General features: G+C 40.9%; 1 protein-coding gene and 1 pseudogene across 1 annotated transcript in view; both read right to left on the bottom strand.

The window, feature by feature from the left end:
* The window catches only part of snrka (SNF related kinase a), a 99,824-nt gene that overhangs the window by 5,253 nt on the left and 77,694 nt on the right, over positions 1–16,877 (bottom strand). Inside the window, exons 5-7 of the mRNA XM_049583140.1 lie at positions 14,688–14,822; positions 2,834–3,035; positions 1,347–1,453 (exon numbers count right to left, since the gene is read on the bottom strand). Coding sequence (XP_049439097.1) covers positions 1,347–1,453; positions 2,834–3,035; positions 14,688–14,822 — 444 coding nt within the window. The remainder of the gene's footprint in view (positions 1–1,346; positions 1,454–2,833; positions 3,036–14,687; positions 14,823–16,877) is intronic.
* Positions 3,347–3,500, bottom strand: LOC125893960 (U1 spliceosomal RNA; annotated as a pseudogene).

Here is a 16,877-nt window from a genome sequence, read left to right as displayed (position 1 = left end):
AATGTGGTGTGAAAGTATTTCTCATGTCACAGGAACTAATGAGAGTGACTCCTGTTTTTGAATGTTATCAGACTGTGATGTGAGTTCTTGTTCCAGTGCTCTGCACAGACCTGACACCAGGCCCACCGCCTGCTTAATCCCTGTCTCTCTAAAACTCTGTGTGCCAAAGCAGGTGTGCCGATGGGATGGAGGTTCTTCAGTAACGTCAGTACACAATAACCTTATGTTTCAAGGTTCATACAATACACTCCAATGCACAAATATGTGTAATACTTCTAGAGACACTCCTGTAATATATTAATCTGGATCACAATGCTGGCCTCCCACAATTAAATGAACATGATTAACTGAGATATTGACATTTAAAATGTGTGCTCCACGCACAGCAAACACTGCTGCATCTAAGATCAAGTACTTCTTAAAAGGGAAGTCTCTATCAACTTTTTTTTGCTTCAAATCCGAGTCATTTAATGTTAGGTATCTGCCAATACCAAGTCCCAATCCAATATTTCTATTTTCCTTAATAACACAACTGCACAGTGTAGCACAGTGTTCAAGTACACTGACACTGATCCTTAAATAACAGGGCCTCTGTAATCTTTTTGGCCTTGTCGCTGTCTCTAGGGAATTTCTGAGTATTCTAAGGGTGAACATGCAAACTCCATACAGAGGGCCCCAGCTGAGCTGACTCTCAGGTTCAAACCCTGAACCATCTTGCTGTGAAGCAACAGTGCTAACCACTACACCTCCGTAACGCCCTTTACACGGATTACTTACATTAATATAGTACTCTTACAGAGTAATATGGGGGGCACATAAGTCCACCTCAAAGACAGCACTAAATTCTCTAAAGGGCCTAGAGACCAGAGTTTTTGGTTTGCTAATATAAGGTCTGCATTTGATTGAGAAAGGGTCAGAATGTCTGGGGTGTGCATTTCCTCACCTCTCTTAAACCCTAACGAAGGGCGTCGTCACATCCTGATTGGCCCAGAGTAGAAATGCACCAAGCTGCTCTCCATTCTTAATTAGGAATCAGTACCCACACCCTGCACAACTGATGATCTGAATTACCCTCCAATCAGCTCTGGGGAACCTTGGCATCCAATTCATAAGAATTTAAAAAGAGGAAATGACAGCAAGTACGAAACACCCCGCCGACCCCCAGTGACCAGCTGTGGAGAAGCTATAAACATCACTGTTATTATGAAAATAGTTAATCTTTTTTTTTTTTATAAATACTAACTTCTTTTTCATTCAGTAGTAATGGATGTAAATGTTTTGTAAAAACCAACACACAATAACATCACTCCACTTGAAACTGCAAACTGAATCCAAATTTGTCAGACCTGAACAGACAGGTTCTCTGCTTGGCTGCTGCTGAGGTGGATGGTGCGGCCCTGATGGTCCCAGAAGCAGACCCAGGAGCAGGGCCTGAGGCAGCAGCACAGGCTCCCTGGAGTGAGATCGGAATACAAAAAGAGCGGCCACATCATTAGAATAAATTCAAACAGGATTTCAAAGGAATACTTCACCCACACAATGACCACATATATATAAATTAGTCATGCCATGTTACCCTGAATTCATGAAGAAAACGTCTTACATGCATGGCTCCACGGTTAACAAAGAATCCAAAAATGCCAAATATTGTTGATCAATTTAAGTAAACGGGGACCACATGTAACAATAGCAATGCTATATTTAAACATCAGTGTACAAACTCTCACACAATTTGTGCAGTATAATCCAAGTCTAATTTCTCCAGTCATATGCTCAGTTCTTCCCAAACACTTGCACTACCTTGCCTTCAGTCCTTTCTGACCGTCAATAGAATGGATGGACCTGCATTTGTATAGCGCCTTTCTAGTCATCCAACCACTCAAAGTGCTTTTTACACTATGAGTCACATTCACACACACATTTATACACTGGTGACCGAGGCTGCCATACAAGGTACCACCTGCTACTCATGTTTTTTTAACACACTCACACACCAATGGAAGCATCATCGGGAGCAATCTGGAGTTCAGTATCTTGCTCAGGGATACTTCAACATGCAGACTGGAGGAGCCCGGGATCGAACCGCTGATCTTCCGATTGGTGGATGACCCGCTCTACCTCTGAGCTCCAGTCGACTAGAAGTGAAAGCATTGATAGGTTTCACTTTTAGTTCCAAAAAGAAAGGGCTGAAGGCAAGGAGATTCAACTAGGGATGAATGATACTGAATTTTTTGCCGTTATCTTATTTACCAATATACAACAACTCATTTGACAGATAACCGATACCGATAATGATATATCCTCTTTTTTCCCCACCTCATTTTAGTGATCATCAAGTCCATTCTGTAGTGGAATTAACATCATATTATGCATACTGTGATCAGCAGATGGAGACATGAAATACAATGTTTTTCAATTTTTGTGATTTTCGTTCATTGTGCAAAATAAGAAAAAACACGTTGGGCGACTCATTTTATTCAAGCCGAAATCGGCAAATGCTGATGACGTGCCAATATTATCGCGCATCCCTAAATGCAACTGTTTGAGCAGCACTGACATTTTGATATAGCTCAGCTGTTTCTAAACATGGTCCCCATTTACTTCAATTAATCGATAGTAATTGCGATTTTTGGATTATTAATTCAGCAGAGGTGTGTGAGAAAAATGTTACCTTCATGACTTCAAGGTAACATGACACGACTAGCTGATATATATGTGGTCATTTTATGGGTGAAGTATTCCTTTAAGTATTCAGTGCATCCAAACAGAGACCCATTCCTTTTCTATTCTCAGTGATGATACTGCAAACAGAGTGTGATGAAGATGGGCATACCGGTGCTGGTAGACCTGGAGAGTCGGTGACTGTTGTTTCATTCCGTCGGCCCAGCTCCATCATGCCTTTGGAGCGATGTCCATTGAGGAGGTTTTCTGCACTGCGGGCTGGGGACTGGGGGCCTCCAGCGTGGGAGATAGAGGATGCTGCCAAACTGTCCTCTATGTCCTGATGCATGTCCACTCTGGTGGGCCACGACTGCCTATAGAGATAGGACAGAGGATTACACCCTGAGTCCAATATTTCATCCATTTTGAAGTTTTTCTCTGGCCTGATCATCAAAAGGTCCTCATATGCTGCTAACACTCCTTAGATTTATGGTCAACATCTTTCCTCCTAAATTGACTTACAAAGCTATGAACCAGTAAAAACCTTTTCTCAGACTCATACGCGGTAGATTTTTTTTTTATATGCCTTGCTTTTCAGTGCCTTGCTCAAGGGCACCTTGGCGGTGCCCAGGAGGCCAACTGGCACCTCTCCAGCTAGAAGTCCACGCACCATATTTGGTCCGTACAGGGACGCAGTTCCCCACTACCAGAAATTATGCAGTCGAGATTCCCACATTTGGGGAATTCACTGGGGTCAGCACATTTGGAGTGCAATGGCTGAGCCTCACCCCGAGTAAACCACCTTCTTAATCATGGTATCTTCCCTGCCATGTAAATATCCAGATTACTTGCCAGTATCCTAGCATCTGATCGAGTGATGGAATTAGTCACCCTGCAACTCAAAACTCCACAAACTGCTGCTGAGGAAAAATAGAAGAACTCTGCCTGTGCTGCATTCATGGACCAGCCAAACCTCTGAATTGTGAATGGGGATACAGACTGATACAAAAAACACATATCAAAATACATATCACCCTGAATTGAGGGTTTTTTTTTTTTTTTGTAATTTAAATTTCTATTGATTTTCTTTTGAACAAACATTCTACGCCCAAACCTATGACTCATAAAACAATGGGAAAAAAAACAACAAAAACAAAACGAAACCGAAAGACAGTCTAAAACAACAACAAAAATATTTCTCAGATCAACAGACACATACGTCAGTGTCATGAGCCATTCACTGGAGCAAGTTTTGTTGAAAATTGAAAATGTTTTCGTTGACACCCTCTGTAAATAAAACTCCTTTGTTGACTTTAGATTTGCGGTTGCTTATTGTTTGGATTTCGTGATGTCAGCCCCACTCACATAGTGGCTTACTGGATGTGGGATTTTTGGGTGTTCTGTAAAGCCATGAGGTCTACCAAATTAACAAAATAATTATTCAAGTGCTACACCAATCCCATATTCAGTAACCAAGAGTGTCTTAAACTGCATACTTCCATTAGTACAATTTAATGTAGTACACTATGTACACTACATACTTCTTGCATAATTTAAACAAGGAAGTTATTACCACCTCTTCTTTTTCTTCATCTCCTTTTTAAATGGCAAATTGCAAACAGACGGCGGTATACACATAAACCAAATACGCCACAGCGTCAATGCTGATTAAAATGTGCTGCCATAGCGAGGAGCAAGTTAGCATTATTGTTTTCAGTACCAAATCATTACAGACCCAGCATTACTGACGGCTTCTGTCAGACAACAATATTGTTACGTAGTGTAAAAAACATGTGGAACTAACTAAGGCTCCTTGTTCCCTTGTCCCCGGCTGCCATGTCAAAAGTTGAGAAGTTTGCTACGTCACAAAGATGGCGACCACTGAGGGTGAGAAGTGTCCATCATTACACACTCAACTTTTGGTCCGTTTTGATTTTGCCAGTAGTACACTGCTTATTCCTGTTCTGTGCAGTGTGAAATCATTTAGCGCACTCAAAATATTATGTATTTAGTATAGAAGTATGTGATTTGAGACACACTGAAAGTGTCCAGTAAATGTCTGGTCCACTTCAAAGTTGGTTTTTACCAAGTACAATCAACTTCACACAGAGGGGGGAGCATCGCCACAAACCACAGCATCTCATGATAAGACTTTGAATCTCTGCTTGATTTAAATTCTCGGCTCTTTAAAAGGGCTACTCCCGACATTATGTTAGAAATTTCAACAGACTAAGCGCACCAAGATAACCCTGATGACATCATCACGGTCATTTTCTCAAACTCAGCTCCACACAGGACATTATAAAAGTAGTAATTCCCATGTGCAGTAAGCTGATTCGGAAGTGACTGATCTGAATCCTTGAACAGAAGGCACATGACCACTATCATTTCCACCTTTGCATTTGCGCCTCCAGTATATTGGTCTTTTTTCAACACTAAGTAACTGCTGATTCTGTCATGGCTTTTTAATTAGGGGAGAGGAGAGTAATTGCACCCTGCACTGGTTCCTGGTGGTAGCACATAGGTACCTGCCCATGCTATGAATATCTCAGGCTTGTCTTAATTCAGGACATGGTTCAAATATAAACCCCAGCCCGCCTACTACATTCTGCTACTGCCAGTCAGCTTGCTACTCCCTCACTACAAGATAGGTCTGGCTACAGCTCAACGAAATCCCAACATTAGGCCAGGACAACAGAAACTCTATACAGCTTCAGACTGAAAACGCTTCTGTTATAATATATAAAAATAAACTTTATTAATATTGCACCTTTCAAAACACAGTTACAAAGTGCAGTACAATACAACTAAACAGAATTAAAACACAAGAAGAATAAAACAAATAGCATGTCACAAAATGTCATCTAGTGAAAGATAGATAAGGAAGGCTAAAGCTAAAATCAAGATAATAAAAGGGAAATAACATTAATAAAACAGCAATAAAATAGACAACTCAGATAAAGTCAGGATAAGTTTTCCGACAGAAGTATGTTTTTAGGAGAGGCTTAAATGAAGCCAGTGACTCAGACAGCCTGATCAGGCAGGTCATTCCAGAGCCTCGGGGCCCTGGTGGCAAAACTTCTGTCCCCTTTGGTCTTCAGTCTGGACTCTGGGACAAGCAGAAGACCCGTGCCTGAGGATCTCAAACTACGTAAAGGTTCATAAGGGACCAACAGGTCTGAAATGTAATCTGGAACCAGGCCATGAAGAGCCTTAAAAGTAATTAATACGATTTTTAAGTCAATCCTAAAACAAACAGGGAGCCAATGTAAAGAGGCCAAAACTGGTGTGATGTGGTCGTGCTTCTTGGTTTTGGTTAAAAGCCTTGCGGCTGAGTTCTAAAAAGTCTGAAGTTGTTGCAAGGTTTTGTGATTGAGACAGGAATAGAGGCTGTTGCAATAATCAAGATGTGAAGAGATAGAAGCATGTATTACAGTTTCTGTATCTCTAAAAGTTAAAATAGATCTTATTTTAGCAATATTTCTGAGGGGGTTGAAAGCATGATTGGGCAAGCTTAGTGACATGTTGTGCAAAACATAAATTACAATCGAACCTGACACCAAGATTTCTTGCATCAGACTTTATGTGTTGAGACAGGTAACCAGTGGATGGCAGTATTTGTTTCGTGATATGCTGTGACCCAGTTACAAGGATTTTGCTTTTATCAGAATTGAGCTGGAGAAAATTTAACGACATCCAGATTCTGATAACATATAGACAGTCCTGTAGAGAACTCAGCATGCTGACATCAGTGGGTTTAACAGGGAGGTACAGCTGAGTGTCATTTGCATAACAGTGGAAAGAAACACCATGTCAATGGATGACATCACCCAAAGGAGGCATGTATAATGAGAGCCCTTGAGGCAAAATGTACTTGATATGGGAAATGGATGACATGACACTGTTAAGGGACACACAAAACTTCCTGTCTGACAAGTATGAAGCTAACCAGTTTAGATCAGTACCAGACACGCCCACCCAGTGCTTCAGTCTATCTAAAAGAATGCCATGATTAATTGTGTCAAAGGCTGCACTTAAGTTTTGCAGCACAAGAATTCAATCAATCAGTCAATTTTATTTATAAAGCCCAATATCACAAATCATAATTTGCCTCACAGGGCTTTACAGCATACGACATCCCTCTGTCCTTATGACCCTCACAGCGGATAAGGAAAAACTCCTCAAAAAAAAAAAAAAAAAATTTAAGCACATGCCTGTGTCAGCATTCATTAAGAGGTCATTGGTGACTTTAAGAAGGGCTGTCTCAGTCTTGTGATACTGGTGAAAACCAGATTGAAACTTATCAAACATGCTGTTATTATCCACAGCATCAAGCAGCTGCTTTGAGACATTTTTTTCTAGAATAGTTAGTGTTATAGTACTTTGATTACTTTTTGCAGTAACGAGTAACCTAAAACGTTAGTTTGCTGTTTGAGTAACCACATACTTAAGTACATTTTCAAACAAGACATCAGTTACTTCCGTTACTTTTAGAACGCTGGTCCTTCAGCTCCGAAACAGCAACGGCTGTCGTTTGGTTCTAATAACGGAGATAATGTTAAACCTATCAGTCTGAAAGAAGCCATGGAGCTTGCGGCTCGCTACGTGGTCGGAGAAATGCTGCCGTTGTCTACGGTGGAGTCTAAATAGGTGGAGTAGGACTCGCTGACAGACATATTTCAGACTCAGGACTTGCATTATGCCTGGTACACGCTACATGCTGGTACTCACCAATTATCCCTGGTCATCTTTAACGGCGTGTGTGATGTCATCGGGTTATTCTTGTCCTATTTTTATTTTACTATTATTTGAGTCAGAACTGTGTGTTCATGTGCCAGCCGACATGTTGTCACCTAAAAGCGTCAGCAGATGGCAGGAGCTACATTTGAAGCGCCATACGTAAACTGTCAAGCTAATGTATCTTCCACAGGAAGTTCTGACAAATGTTTCTGAATAAAAGCCTATTTAGAAAATGGAGGGATTCTCTCAGCCGAAGTTATAAGGGGCTTTTAATTTGAAACAAGTGTTGAGTTTGAAATGACGGTGCGATGTGTTAACTTTACAATAATAAAAAGTAAATATATAAACACACAGAGATTAATAAATAACGGACCGTCTATAATGTAGTTTGTTTCAAATGAAGCTGGGAGCCTCTGCAGTTGTGGTGAGTAAAAGCCCTGCCGCTATTGGTTAATGTTATTACTTTATGTCCGACCGTGAGGATGTATCATTGTTTGCTAGCTTGATGCTAATGACAGTAACGTTAACTCAGCGGGTTGACAAAGTGCCTCTGCTGTTTCACACCATCATTTCCCCTTTTACTCTGTGTGGTAACATCCCTAGAGGAAATATTAAAAACACTGGGGTGTTGTTGTCATACAGTTGTCTACGGCAGCAGATCGTTGTGTGTTTCTACTGGTCAAAGTGGCGGCTGTGATGGGAGAATTGGATCTCAGTGAAGGGCAAGAGACAAAAAAATGTAGGCTTAGTGCCCTGTGGTCTATTGCCCAATAGGAAATGTAGAATACTCAAAAGTACTTCAAAAGTGCTTGAGTTACTTTTCTCAGGGAGTAACGTTGGAAGTACTTTTAAAGTAATTGAGTTACTTTACTCAGGGAATAACGCAGTATATTAACTGGTTACTTTTTTAGAAAGTAACGCAGTATGGTACTTTGATTACTTTTAAAGTAACCCTTACCCAACACTGGTCACTTCAAATAAAAACTTGGTAGGAATTATGTAAGAGGGGTGGTGGAAACTTTAATATGTGAGATGGTTTCTAGGAGCTCTGGCAGAGAAATGGGGGAAAAAGGAGCTCAGGGAATCATAGTGCGACTGATCAATGTCCAAAAAGGTGGGAGTCTTAGCGACTCCACCTCACCAACAATGTGCACTATAAAGTTCTCAAAGTCAGCAGCAGGGTCAGCAGGAGCAGAAGGATAGGTTGGGTTTGCTAACTGTCAACAGTCTTGAATAGGAATCTAGGGTTGTGTTGATTGGCGGAAATGAGTTCAGAGTAGTAGTGAGTTCTTGCATTTTTCATCATCCTACTGTAAGGGAGTAGTTGCTCTTTCATAGCAGCAAAGTGAATCTGGAGACCTGACTTCTTCTATATGCGTTCAGCTTTTCTGCATTCCCTTTTACAGCTTTGAATGCTGTCCTTTAACTATGGCTGTATTCTGATGTTAGAGGTGTGGAGCACATGGGATTGAAGGAGTTAACCAAATCACTGGTGTGGGTGAGATCAGAATACACATTTCCCATGGAATTAAACAGTGTACAGAATTTGACTGTGCTCATTAAAGGTACGAGTGTACTTGGAGCTGGAAAAGACATTATCAGCAGCCCGTAATTCAATTTAAGACAATGCAAAGGTGATCAGATATAAACATGTCCACATTTTCTACAGAAGGTATTCTTAAACCCAGACTAAATACTAGGTCTAGGGTGTGGCCACAGTTATGAGTTTGGCCAGGTGCATGTTGTTGAAAATTTAATGAATTTGTAAGATTTAGGAAGGACATTAGATGAGTCATCAATATGAATGTTGAAATCACCACAAAGAACAATTCTATCATAGCTTAAAACAAGACTGGATAGAAGTTCAGGGAGTTCCATTAGAAAGGAGCCAGCTGGTTTAGGGGAGTGAAAGAGGAGGCTGGGAGACCGCTGTTCAGACTGCACCTTGACCCATAACCTTCAGTTACAGCAAAAGCACTTTCTCCATCTCCTACTGAGTCTAAATGTAGCCCTTGAAATGGTTTAGCATATATAATGAAGCTGATGTACTTGTGTGATTTTTTTAAAATCCGGAAACATTAACAATTATAAAGCAGCAGACAACAAAATAAGAAGACACAAAAAAGGACTAGATTACAGAGCACAAGTTAAAGGAGCTGATGGTATCACATTTCACTGGTGTTTCACCTTGTGTGATTCCAGGAACCAAACAAAATAAAAAAAAAATAAAAAAAAATCATTGACACTAAAAATTTCCAGGATTCCACTACCACCTGCGATGGCAGAATTCTAATATATCCTGCTAATAATAAACACCATTTAATACTAAAAGCAGTTACATATCAGGATAATGATGGAAACAAGACAAAAAAAGGAAGAAAACTACGACAGGAATGAACAAGACTGATAAAGAATCACCAACATGCTACCTGGGAAGATGGCAATAACAGATTAATAATCATTTTTGGAAGACATAGGTGTGTTAGTGAAGTAAAGTAAGTTAGTTAGTAAATATCAGGTCTCTAACATCTAAAGCAGTACTAGTAAACAAATTAATATCAGACAATCATATTGATTTATTCAGCCTCACTGAAACCTGGCTGTGTCAAGATGAACTCTAGTCTGTTAATCAGCCCTAAACCTAAACTAGATTATAATTCATTTGAAAGCCTTGTTCTTAGTCTTTTACATCCGACCTGGAAAACCTTGCAGCCATTTTTATTTGTTATTCATGTCGACGTTGATAATGACTCCCTGGCTACCGCGTTTATCTCATTATTAGACTCCATTGGCTTCAGTCAGGGTGTATAAACCCACTCACTTAACCATACCCTCGATCTAGTTCTGACGTATGGAACTGAAACTGATAACAGTCTTTCCACAGAATCCCTCGCTATCGGATCATTATCTGATTACTTTTGATTTCTTTTTACTCGATTACACGCCACTCAGCAACAGTTACTATACTAAATGTTTATCAGATAATGCTGTCGCAAAATTTAAATGAAAGAAATGATTCCTTTGTCATTAAACTTAATACCATGTCCTTCAGTAACAGAGGTTTCACGTACCAGCTTTAAACCGAATTGATCATCTTGTTGATAGTGCCATAGGCTCACTGCGAACAACACTCGACTCCATAGCACCTCTTAAAAAGAAGTTAAAAAAGCAAAGAAAGTTCGCTCCTTGATATAACTCTCAAACCCGCAAGTTAAAACAAATATCGCAAAAATTTGAAAGGAACTGACAATTAACCAAACTGGAAGAATCTTGTTTAGTCTGGGCAGACAGTCTCAAAACGAGAGGCCTCTGCAATGCCAGAGCAAACTATTACTCAGCTTTAATAGAAGAAAATAAGAACAACCCCAGGTTTCTTTTCAGCACTGTAGCCAGGCTGACTGAGAGTAAAAGCTCTATTGAGCCTTGTATTCCTTTAGCCCTTAGCAGTAATGATTTTATGAGCTTTTTAAATGACAAAATTCTAACTATTAGAGACAAAATTCATGACCTCCTGTCCTCAGATAGTACCTATCTAACCTCAAACACAGCTGTAAAACCTAATATATATTTAGATTGCTTCTCCCCAATTTCTCTTCAAGAATTGACCACGTGTCTCTTAGACCCCATCCCAACTAGGCTACTTAAGGAAGTCTCACCTTTAGTTAACACTCACTTATCAGACATGATCAATATATCTTTATTAACAGCCGATGTACCACAGTCTTTTAAGGTAGCTGTAATTAAACCTCTCCTAAAAAAGCCCACCCTGGATCCAGAGATGTTAGCCAATTATAGACCAATATCTAATCTTCCCTTTTTTGTTAGTTACTAGTTAAAATTACAAATGATCTTCTGATTGCTTCAGACAAAGGACTCGTCTCTGTACTTATTTTATTAGATAGATCTTAGTGCGGTGTTTGACACAGTTGACCATCAAATTCTGCTACAGAGACTGGAACATTTAATTGGCCTAAAAGGTTCTGCACTAAGCTGGTTTAAATCTTATTTATCTGATCGTTTTCGGTTCATGTTCACGATGAATCATCCTTATGTACAAAAGTTTGGTTTGGAGTTCCGCAAGGTTCTGTGCTCGGACCAATCCTATTCACTCTATATATGCTTCCTTTAGGTAACATTATTAGAAATCACTCTGTAAATTTCCATTATTATGCGGATGATACACAATTGTATTTATCATGAAGCCAGAAGAAACTGGTTAACTAAACTTCGTAACTGCTTAAAGACATAAAAACCTGGATGAGCACCAATTTCCTTATGTTAAATTCAGACAAAACTACAGTTATTGTTCTTGGCCCCAAACAACTCAGAGACTCTTTATCTGATGACATAGTTTCTCTAGATGGCATTGCTCTGGCCTCTAGTACTACCGTAAGAAACCTCGGAGTAATATTTGATCAAGATTTGTCTTTTAATTCTCATTTAAAACAAACGTAATATTGCGAAAATTAGGCCTATCCTGACCTGAAAAGATGCAAAAAAAAATTGGTCCACGCTTTTGTTACCTGTAGGTTGGATTACTGTAACTCCCTATTATCAGGTAGCTCTAATAAGATCTTAGTGTGGTGTGCTGGAGAGTCCTTAAAAACTCTCCAGCTAATTCAGAATGCACGTGTACTAACAGGAACAAAATCATATTTCTCCTGTTTTAGCTTCTCCGCACTGGCTCCCGGTAAAATCCAGAATTGAATTTAAAATCCTACTGTTAACTTATAAAGCTCTAAATGGTCAGGCTAATTCATATCTTAGAGAGCTCATAGTGCCATGTTATCCCACCAGGACACTGTGCTCTGAGAATGCGGGGTTACTTGTGGTCCCTAAAGTCTCCAAAAGTAGATCAGGAGCCAGAGCCTTTAGCTATCAGGCTCCACTCCTGTGGAATCATCTTCCTGTTGCGGTCCGGGAGGCAGACACCGTCTCCACATTTAAGACTAGACTTAAGACTTTCCTCTTTGATAAAGCTTATAGTTAGGGCTGGCTCAGGCTTGCCTTGTACCAGCCCCTAGTTAGGCTGACTTAGACCTAGTCCTAGTCTGCCGGGGGACCTCCTATAATACACAGGGCACTTTCTCTCCTTCTCTCTCTCTCATGTCCTGTTACTGCATCTTGCTAACTCGGCCGTACTGCACGTCACTAACTCATCTTCTTCTCCGGAGCCTTTGTGCTCCACTGTCTCTCAGGTTAACTCGTATTGCAGCGGTGTTTGGATAGTGTGACGTGTGTGGTTGTGCTGCTGCCGTGGTCCTGCCTCCTGCTGCTGCTATCATCATTAGTCATACTTCTACTGTTATTATACACATATGACTATTGACACACGTATACTGCCAGATATTAATACATACTTTCAACATATTGTACCACAGTAGCCAGAACTATAACTATAATATTATTACTTTCATTAATGTTGTTGTAAGCTACTGTCATTACCTGCATCTCTCTCTCTCTCTCTTTGTCTCATTGTGTCATGCGGATTACTGTTAATTTATTATGTTGATCTGTTCTGTACGACATCTATTGCACGTCTGTCTGTCCTGGAAGAGGGATCCCTCCTCAGTTGCTCTTCCTGAGGTTTCTACCGTTTTTTTCCCCGTTAAAGGGTTTTCGGGGGAGTTTTTCCTCATCTGTTGCGAGGGTCCTAAGGACAGAGGGATGTCGTATGCTGTAAAGCCCTGTGAGGCAAATTGTGATTTGTGATATTGGGCTTTATAAATAAAATTGATTGACTGATTGATTGATTGATTGACTGACTGATTGATTAGTTCACATGTGGCTATGTGTGTGCATGTGAAGAGGGCCTGGCAGAGGAACAGCCCCTGGGCCCTACGTTGGTCAGGGCCCATTAGCAGAGTACTCCCTTAAAACACATTAGTCATTATCTTGTGCACAGGAGGCTCAAGATTCATGTCAGTAGAGTTCAGCAACACAAGGCTCCACAACTGACTTTAAAGAAGCACCATCATATCATACCCCTCCATGTTTAGACATGGAGGAGGGAACAAAGACAAAATGACACAGACTCCCACCATAGAGGTCTATGGTCATCAGCTCAACACTTTCCAGGAGGGAACACAACTGGATCCACTGTCCGACAACCCTGTCACCCCATGGATTGAATATAGACTATGACTACAACTGCTGTCTTAACTTTTGCTATGTATCTATTAAAGAGATGCATGTAGAAGGCCTCAAAATTGTTTATCTCTTCACCATCAGCTGTGTGACTCGGGTATGGCCTTCTCAAAGGCATCATCTATCTGAATAAAAGAGAAATGAATATGGAGCACAACACTTGTTTCCTACTATCAGCTCAACACGGTTATATACAGTGTTTGTGCAGGTCACTGTTGCTATGTACTTACTTTCTGTAGGCAGCACTGGAAAATGTGATGAGTCATATTTCCTCTTACCTGTGTTTACTCTTCAAATCTTAACCCTCAAGCCCTTCTATTCTTGAATGATTTCAAGGACAAAGATATGGGAAAAAAATAACCATGATAATGAAAAACTGTTGCCTTCATACATCAGATTGGTTTATTAAAAGGATTTCTTAGACTTAAGGCACCCTCTGTAGAGCAGGAAGAGGAATGTGGAGAGAGTTGTGCCAGTGTGTGCCAGTTCCTGCTGAAGCCTCCCCACTCCTCTCTTCCTTATTTGTTCTTCTCCTCTGTTGCTCTTCCTTTTACAACTGTACAGCATCCAACTCTCCTCTTCCTTTAAAGATGAACAAGGTTGGCAGGGAAGCAAAAAAGAAATACTTGGACAGCTAAAGGGATAACTACGATGTATTTTCTTAGATTTTACCATTATATTGACTGACTGGAGTCTCTCCTCACTTACTTAACCAGTGAATGGGACCAATGTCAAACAATACAGTGAGACAGAATAATGATAGGAAAACAGAGAATTGAAATATTGTGAACTTTTTTCTTTCCCATGTCCCCAGTTCCACTTTCCCTGAGCGTAGCAGGTGGAGGCCCAGTGAACCCAGAAATAAAAAAAAAATAAACCTTTTCAGATCTAACCCAGCCTTAATCAGCTGTGGCTGGGCTCTGCCAAGGGGGGCCAGACAGGCCGCAGTGTAAGGCAGTGGAACTTGATAGGTCAATTACCCTCTTCTCGGCTCAAACCATGACTCAGATAGTCATTATGATGATGAGCACTGATTTTTCTTGGTTGCACTATTTAAGTAGCTAGCTCTAAAAATAATCCAGAGTTGTGCACAGGTCACAGCATGAGAAAGACGGCCTTAAGCAGAGTTTGTTCTTTACCTGAAGTGAGCCTTGATGTTGCTGGGGCTGGAGGAGCGAGTCTGGACCTCTTTTTCCTGCTTCTCCCTTAGGATCCTCTCCGCTAGTAGGTAGTATGTGGCTGTGATGTGGTTGTATTTGTTAGTCTCCAGGGCTCTGAAACAACACAGTCACATTAGGAACAATTACAGATGGGAAGCATAGTGTAAAGACAACAAGACATAGAGAAAAGGACTAACAGAGTCAAGGAAAGAATAGATACTATAAAAATGAATACACTTCTGAGACACCTTTATGTATTTCAGTCACCACTAATAGATATCTGTGAGAAACAATTTCAGTCTCAGGAAAAAGTTATTTCATGGCTTGTCTGGAATGGACAAAGACCAAGGGTTAAATTTGAAATATTACAGTTTTGGGAGATGTAGAGAGGGGTATGGCATTGCCAAACCTTACTACTTTCATGCAGCAAAAGTAAGACCAGTAATTTATTGATGTGCTAGGGACTATGAAGCAAAATGGTGAAATTTAGAACAATATATAGAGAGAAGGGAAATTCAAAGCTTTACAGGAGACAGAGATATAGTAAAGGATGTACATCAGCAGGTAGATGCTGTCACTTGATTTATGTTGGAATTGTGGTTCAACGTAGTATACAAATTATAGATTGGAGAAGGAACTTAAACTACAATGGATAACCTATGGCAGGCATTTTATCCCAGGTACTCTCGACCAAAGGTTCAAACAAAGGATTCCAAGTGGCATAACAGTGCCATGTACAATAATAAAAGATGGACTGAAACAAAATTATGCATTATGTAGGACCACTTCAGATATTTGCAACTATGAGACTTCTGTGACAGAGAGATAAAGTATACTGTAAATTTGGATGAAAATGGAATAATTAGAACCATACAAATCAAAGAAACAGAAAAATAATATCTACACTATATCAATGATGCACCAGTTAAAGTGGCAGCAAGTCTAAGTCGTTCCTGTTTTTTAAGTCATTCTGAGTGTGATTTTTTTCTTTTATAATGATTGTTTATTTTTCAAATGTAATGAGTAAAGTTGTGTACACGAGAGATGATTTTCTGGCTCTGAGAGGAATGACTTACGGAGTTAGACACCCGATACCGGCCAAGCTGAGGAAGCCGTTTCGAGGCTGCAGAGCAGGAGCGAAGCCAAAGGCTAGGAGGTGGAGATAAAAGCACTGTCGCCTCACAGCAAGAGGGTTCCCGGTTCGATCCCGGGTGTAGGAGCACCTCTGTGTGGAGTTTGCATGTTCTCCCCGTGTCAGCGTGGGTTCTCTCCGGGCACTCTGGCTTCCTCCCACAGTCCAAAGACATGCAGTTTGGGGATTAGGTTAATTGGTGACTCTAAATTGTCTGTAGGTGTGAATGTGAGCATGAATGGTTGTCTTTCTCCGTTTGTCAGCCCTGCGATAGTCTGGCGACCTGTCCAGGGTGTACCCTGCCTCTTGCCCGATGTCAGCTGGGATAGGCTCCAGCCCCCCCGCGACCCTCAAGAGGATGAAGTGGTTAGAAGATGAATGGATCCAACAAGTGTGATAAACTACTGACAATGGTTTGGAGCCGACGATACTACAGGGAGTGTACTCTGATGTGCTTCACGGAGACGTGGCTGAATGACAACGTACAGCTGTGCGAACCTAACGGGCTTCTCTACTGAGTGAGCGGACAGGGACGCAAAGGCGAGCAGCAAAAACAGAGGTGGGGGACTGATCCTGCTTGTGACCAATAAATGGTGTCATCCTGGACATATCATGGTGAAGGACAAGATCTGCTGTCAGGATACTGAACTGTTGGCAGTCGGTCATAGACGGTATTATGTGCCTCGGAGTATTCGCACATTGTCACCGTTATTGTTTACATTCCACTGCGAGCAGCAACGGCAGCGGCGTGTGACGTCATCCATGAAACTGTTGCTAGGATTCAGACCCAGCATCCGAGTGCATTCATTGCAATAACAGGGGATTTTAATAACACTGCTCTCTCCTCCCATCTCTCTGGGTTTGTTCAGTATATGGACTGTCCCTCCAGGGAGAATAAGACACTGTTTTCATGGAAATGCCAAGGACCCTTACCGTGTCTCTGCCCTACCACCTCTTGGCAGACCAGACCATAATCTGGTCTCTCTCCAGCCCACATACAAACCCTGTGTATTAAAGTTGTCTGTTACCACCCGCTC

Source organism: Epinephelus fuscoguttatus, linkage group LG8, assembly GCF_011397635.1.
Source record: "Epinephelus fuscoguttatus linkage group LG8, E.fuscoguttatus.final_Chr_v1".
NCBI lineage: Eukaryota > Metazoa > Chordata > Actinopteri > Perciformes > Serranidae > Epinephelus > Epinephelus fuscoguttatus.
This window is presented reverse-complemented; position numbering and strand designations above follow the sequence as displayed.